At 42.8% G+C, this 6,354-nt stretch overlaps 1 protein-coding gene across 1 annotated transcript; it reads right to left on the reverse strand.

Moving 5' to 3' along the window:
• Positions 1-447: 447 nt before the first annotated feature.
• LOC122870296 (E3 SUMO-protein ligase ZBED1-like) lies at positions 448-2,130 on the reverse strand. The gene is made up of 3 exons (XM_044184444.1): positions 1,497-2,130; positions 854-1,220; positions 448-579 (listed from the first exon to the last, which is right to left on the reverse strand). Exons 1-3 carry the CDS (start codon positions 1,658-1,660, stop codon positions 472-474), a joined length of 639 nt encoding a protein of 212 aa, XP_044040379.1. The 5' UTR covers positions 1,661-2,130; the 3' UTR covers positions 448-471.
• Positions 2,131-6,354: the final 4,224 nt, after the last annotated feature.

Here is a 6,354-nt window from a genome sequence, read left to right on the forward strand (position 1 = left end):
TTATGTTATTCATACAATACCTACTCACAAATAAACATCAAAAACAAAGCCGGCTGCAATGAATTTCTGTGCAAAACAGCTTTTACTACAAACACTTCCACACAAGAACATTTTGATAGAAAACTAAAAATATTTAAAGTAGATAAAATTAGAGTAAATAAAATGGAAATGTCTACATACTATTACTACTGTAAACTTTGTTTTGTAAACTTTTTAAAAGAAGTTTTAAATGAACACAAAATGCAATGTAAATAAATACAAAGCAGTTCCTTACTTTATGGCTTTTTCTGCCTCTATTTTTTGTCCTTGGGCAAATTTGCATTGAGGAAGACAAGAGCTCTGACCTTTTTGGGCTTAAGGCGACTTCTCCTCTCTGAGATTATCTGTCCAGTTTTCGAGAATATTCTCTCAGAGGGAACTGATGTCGCCACAACACAAAGCTTCTTGGCCATCAGCTTGCTCAGCCTGGGGTCAACAGGGGCTCGACTCTCCACCACTTGAGGGGATCCTCATGTGTTGGAAGAAGAGGCTCCTCCAGGTAGGCTCGCACCTCCATGACAGCATCACTGTTCCAGCTACCTGCTCATAGGGGTGGGAGATATAACAATGGGAGATACCATTTTTATGTGATTAGAGTAGATAAAATTATATTCAACTTTTGTCATTACACAGTGTAAGAGAACAGAGTAATGAAATGCAGTTTAGCATTTAATTAGAAGTGACAATAGTAGATTTGCATATGTACAGTATGTGCAGTATGTACAGATTAAATGCAGTGATTTACAGCTATTGGAAGTTTTAGACTGAGATATCAAATATCTAAAAAAATGTGACTTATTGTTGCCACCCTTACTTCCTCATGGAAGTAGCTCCAAACTATTGATCCAGCACCACTGCCTGCTCCTTCCAGTCCTCCCACAGCTGGTTGCTGTTGGATGGGTTTGCCACTGCTAATTCTTGCTGCTGCAGTTGACAGCCTTTGAAACGTCTCATCTGCTGTTCTGCCATCAGGGAAGGCCATCCTCTTAAAACGCGGGTCAAGTGCAGCAGCCTCTGCTAGTATGTGGTTGGCATGAATCCTGTGGAATCGCGATGACATACTCGCACGCAGACTGTCGATCACACCTTGCGCTACCGCTGTTGTAGTTTTTCGCCAGAAATCAGCTGTGGCTCTTTGAAGTCCCCTGGCCAGCACTATGACCTTCGAGGCTGTCAAGTAGCTGGTGAAAAAAAGAGAAAAAACTTTAATGTTACAATTTTAAAGCTGAAACAATGATAAATATTACAATGTATTAAACAGATATCTATTGTGGTATCAAATATCCATAATTTCTTATCAGGAAATTGGCATGCAGGATACAGAAATCTACTGACAATGATATATACTCCAGTGTATTACACAGATTTCTAATATGGTATAAAATATTCATAATTTACTATTATGTACTATGCATGCATGCTAAAGAAATATACTGCTGTGCAACTGAGCAACATACCTTTCTGCACTGAGTTCCACAGTGACTTCCTCAAATGGTTGCAAGATTGTGCACATTTCTTGCACTGTGGTCCATTCCTCCTGGGACAGGTGGCGGACAGGTGCATTGGTGACGGCCAGGGTGGAGATTATAGCATTTTTACTGGCAATAAAGCTTTTCAACATGTAGTAGGTGGAATTCAATCCTGTTTTGGTCGGAGCTCCTCCATCTTCATTTGTAGTTGAGTCTCCTTCAGTTTTTGTGCCCCCACGGTGCTTCTGTGAAAGTATTCCACTGCCTCTTTCACCTTATCAATGATGGGCTTTGAAGCTTGCAGGGCATCTCTTACCACCAGGTTAATAGTATGGGCCAGGCACGGTAGGTGCATCCATCCAATGGTTTGTATAGCCTTAGTAACATTTGCCGCATTATCGGTTAGGCAGCACGCTACTTTCTTGTCCACCCCCCACTCTGCTGCAACACTAAGCAGCTGTTGTGCAATGTTGTCTGCTGTGTGCCGCTCACTGAATTCAAAACAGTCCAGGAGACAGGAGGCCACACGGAAATCCTCGATAAAATGGCAGGTTACAGACATATATGATGCTGTCGTTCTTGAAGTCCAACAGTCTGTGGTTAAACAGACAGCTGGTACTTTTGACACCGTTCTCTTCAAAGATGCTGTCTCCCTGTCATACATATCCGTGACCTTCTGGGCTAGTGCCTTCCTACTTGGAGGAATGTAGGAGGGGTTGAGCGCCTGTGAATATTTTTTGAATCCTGTGTCCTCCACTATTGAGAAAGGCTGGAAGTCAGTGGCTATCATCTTTGCCAGCTCTTCGTCTATCTTCTCCTGTCTTAATGGGGTCAAGACAGGAGGTAAATATTGACTGATGGATGTCTGCTTTCTTTTTGGTCGTGCCTGGCCAGGCAATGTGGGCCCAGTGGGGTCAGAGGCTGCTGTGGCTGCAGCTGCACTTGATGTGGAGGCAGAGGAGCAATGGACACATCAGTGTCACTGTTGTTGTCTGAGTCTGGCTCTGCTCTGAAACCTGTGACCTGCAGTGTTGGGTGTTGAGTCTTCAAATGCCTGTGTAAATGATTTGTTGACCCAGACTTAAATGAAATGACTTTTTGACAAATGCTGCATTTAGCTTTACTGTTTTCTCCGCGAGAAAAGTGCATTTGGTTCATTTTCAGATGTGTCACGTGTGTGTCTTCTTCCTTTCGAAGTCTGAACGACCCGCTATTACTGACGTTGGCACTGAGACAGAGAGGCAATCGCACGTGTTTTTTATTTATTTATTTATTTTTTTAACTGGAGTAAGCATGTGACGGCAGCGTGCACACGTCATGGCTCCGCTCCTACCCAATGACAGAGGAACGCAGGGTTTTTTTCACTGGAGTACTCACGTGAAGGATGCGTGCACAACTAATAACTAATATCATCACGCTATAAAGGGTTGGCCTGCGCTGGGTGCGCCCCTCCCCCTATAACTAGGAGCTCATTTGTGTGCATCTGTGTGAAACACGCATAGGAAAAAAGAACGACAGAAAGAACGGCTCCCCTCCAGCCGCGACTCGGCTCCCATCGTTCATGTTTATGAGCCGTTCAAAAGAATCGGTTCGTTCGCGAACGTCACAACTCTATTAGCCAGCCTCCAGAAGCCGGTGCAGACCGACCAGAGGTAGCTCCTGTTAGCCGGGAAACCAGGGAGGTGTGAGAATTAAAAATTTTAATGAAGGTTGATTGCCTATTATATTAATACCATGTTGAATCTTTTTTTACATATATACACACACACACACACACACACACACACACACACACACACAGGGCATGAGGCTTAACAATTCAAAGTGTTGTCCTGCAGACTGCTGACTGCAGGGAAAAGTTGATTAACTGTTGCAAACAGGCTTTTATTTATACAAAGAAACAGGGATATCAGAAAGAACATCATGTACTGAGGACAGTATGTATTGCAATGACCATGAGAGGAGAAGTATCAGTTTTGGGGAACGAAGCAGAGACTTTAGCAACAGAGGAAGTGTAGGATTCCTCCACCAGGGCGCTGTCTCCACACGAGGGTGGAGGCCGGACCAGCCTGTGCACCACCGGAGGGAGAGCTCAGTCTAAACCACAGCTCCTCCCCACCTCTGTAGAAACCTATCAGATAGTTGTACATTCTCATTTAAAACTCTGTGTAAATGTTAAGAATAGCATTGTTTTGAGGATGATGGCTACAGATTAACAGCTTGCTGACTGTGGTTTTCTGAACAGAAAAGATCCTTGTACAAGATGCTTTTGATCCTCCAATGCTTTAATAAATGCCAAATTAAGGAATAGCTTCTCTCCAGACTTTTCTTTTGCAAATAAATGAACGCGCTGACAGAGGCTGGGTAACTGTCTGAAGGAAGCATAGCTCTAAGCAGAAGCCCACGGTTCACCACCAACCTGTTCACGTTTCTAACAACTTCTCCCCACTCAGCGACACACCTGCTGAGAAACCAACTCTGATTATTGGCAGCTCCATTTTGAGAAACGTGAAGTTAGCGACACCAGCGACCATAGTCACATGTGTTCCTGTGGCCAGAGCTGGATCCTATTTAAACCTGCTGGCTAAGGATAGACGTAAATACAGTAAGATTGTTATTCACGTTGATTACACCAGTCAGAGGTCACTAAGTTTAATGTTGAGTTGGGTGTGTACATATGCAAAGACAATGTCGGCCTCCTAGTTTTCTCTGGGCCTCTGCCAAACCTGACCAGTGATGACATGTTCAGCCACATGTCTTCATGCCGCCGCTGGCTGTCGAGCTGGCGTCCAGCAAACGATGTGGGCTCTGTAGATAACTGCCGGACTTTCTGGGGAAGACCTGGTCTGATTAGGAGAGACGGCATTCATCCCACTTTGGATGGAGCAGCTCTCATATCCAGAAACCTGAATGATTTAGTGGTATTAAACCATGACAACTCAGACTAAACCCTGACTGAAAATCCTCAAATAAACTATTGTTATTTAGAAAGTCACACAACTGATTGGCGACTGCTTTCTCAAGGATCTTAGAGAGAAAGGGAAGTTTAGATATAGGTCTATAGTTGGCTGAGACCCCTGGATCAAGAGTGGGCTTTTTAAGAAGCGGTTTAATTACAGCTACTTTAAAGGACTGTGGGACATAGCCTGTTAATAAAGACATATTGATCATATCCAGTAAAGAAGTGCTAACTAAGGGTAAAACATCTTTAAGCAGCCTAGTTGGGATGGGGTCTAAGAGACACGTTGATGGCTTAGATGAATTAATCGTCAAAGTCAGCTGAAGATCGACAGGAGCGAAGCAGCCAAAACACACATCAGGTTTTACAGCTGTTTCCAAGGTTCCTGTGTTTAAAGATAAATCGGCACCGGTTGAAAGCAGGACTCGATGAATTCTTTCTCTAATAGTTAAACTTTATCATTAAAGAAGCTCATGAAGTCGTTGCTACAGAGGGCTATAGGAATACATGGTTCAACAGAGCTATGATTCTCTGTCAGCCTGGCTACAGAGCTGAAAAGAAACCTGGGGTTGTTCTTATCTTCCTCTATTAATGATGGAGGGCATTACGGAGGGCCTTCCTGTATGTAGACCTATAGACCCTCTTTGCCAGACTAAACGAGATTCTTCCAGATTGTTGGAACGCCATTTCCTTTCAAGTTTTTGTGATGTTTGCTTTAATTTGCAGGTTTGGGGGTTATACCATGGAGCTAACCTTCTTTGTTTTATTATCTTCTTTTTTAGAGGAGCGACAGAATCGAGTGTCGTTCGCAGTGAGCCTGCAGCGCTATCAACAAGAAGATACATTTGGGAGGGGCTGCGATTAGCAAAGGAGTCCTCTGTTATACTGAGACATAGCATTGAACTAAATGCAGATGGGATCGCTTCCTTGTATCTAGCCACAGACAGACATCTAGAGTAGGAGTTTTTGCCTAATGGCGTGTAGTCCAGTAATAGCAGTTCAAAAGTTATTAAATAATGGTCCGATAAAGAAGGATTCTGTGGAAAGAATATTAAATGTTCAGTTTCAAAGCTATATACCAGAACAAGGTCGAGGGTGTGGTTAAAACAGTGAGAGGCTTCATGTACACTCTGACAGAAGCCAATCAAATCTAATAATGAGATAAACGCAGTACTAAGGCTCATTATCAACGTCCACATGAATATTGAAATCACCTACAATAATTACTTTATCTGTTTTAAGAACTAAACTTGATAAAAACTCTGAGAATTCAGATAAAAACTCAGAATAAGGACCAGGAGCGCGGTACACTATAACAAATAGAATTGGCTGTCGTGTTTTCCAGGTCGGGTGTGAAAGACTAAGAACAAGGCTTTCGAATGAGTTATAGTTTAGTTTAGGTTTAGTGTTGATTAACAGGCTTGAGTCGAGGAATGTGAGTATTAATATGACGGGGCGGAGTGGATTCATTTAGGCAACATATTCTTTATGACCCAGCCAGGTTTCAGTAAGACAGAATAAATCAATATGATGCTCTGATATTAAATCGCTCACTAGTACAGCTTTAGATGACAGAGATCTGATGTTTAAGAGTCCACATTTAATTCTCCTGTTTTGTTGCTATTTCAGTGTTTTTGTTTAGGTTTTTATTTATAACTCCTCTTCTGTTAACTTCTGGTTTTATTAATTTAAGCATGGCAGAGATGTTAATGATCAATGTCCAGTTTAGTGACTTCGGGTCATACAGACTGACCCTTAGAGGGAGGAGTTAAAGAGTCTGATGGCCACAGGCAGGAATGACTTCCTGTGGCGCTCTGTGGTGCATTGTGGGGGGATGAGTCTTTGTTTGACCAGCACGTCATGGAGCGGGTGGGAGACGCTGTCCAA

Source organism: Siniperca chuatsi, linkage group LG22 (assembly GCF_020085105.1).
Source record: "Siniperca chuatsi isolate FFG_IHB_CAS linkage group LG22, ASM2008510v1, whole genome shotgun sequence".
Taxonomy (NCBI): domain Eukaryota; kingdom Metazoa; phylum Chordata; class Actinopteri; order Centrarchiformes; family Sinipercidae; genus Siniperca; species Siniperca chuatsi.

Coding starts and splice junctions, on each gene's coding strand:
- LOC122870296 (XM_044184444.1), bottom strand. CDS start 1,660: ATGTTGAAAAGCTTTATTGCCAGTAAAAATGCTATAATCTCCACCCTG. Junction 1,221..1,496: donor GTGGAACTCAGTGCAGAAAG/GTATGTTGCTCA, acceptor TTTTTTCACCAG/CTACTTGACAGCCTCGAAGG. Junction 580..853: donor GGAGCTACTTCCATGAGGAA/GTAAGGGTGGCA, acceptor CCCTATGAGCAG/GTAGCTGGAACAGTGATGCT.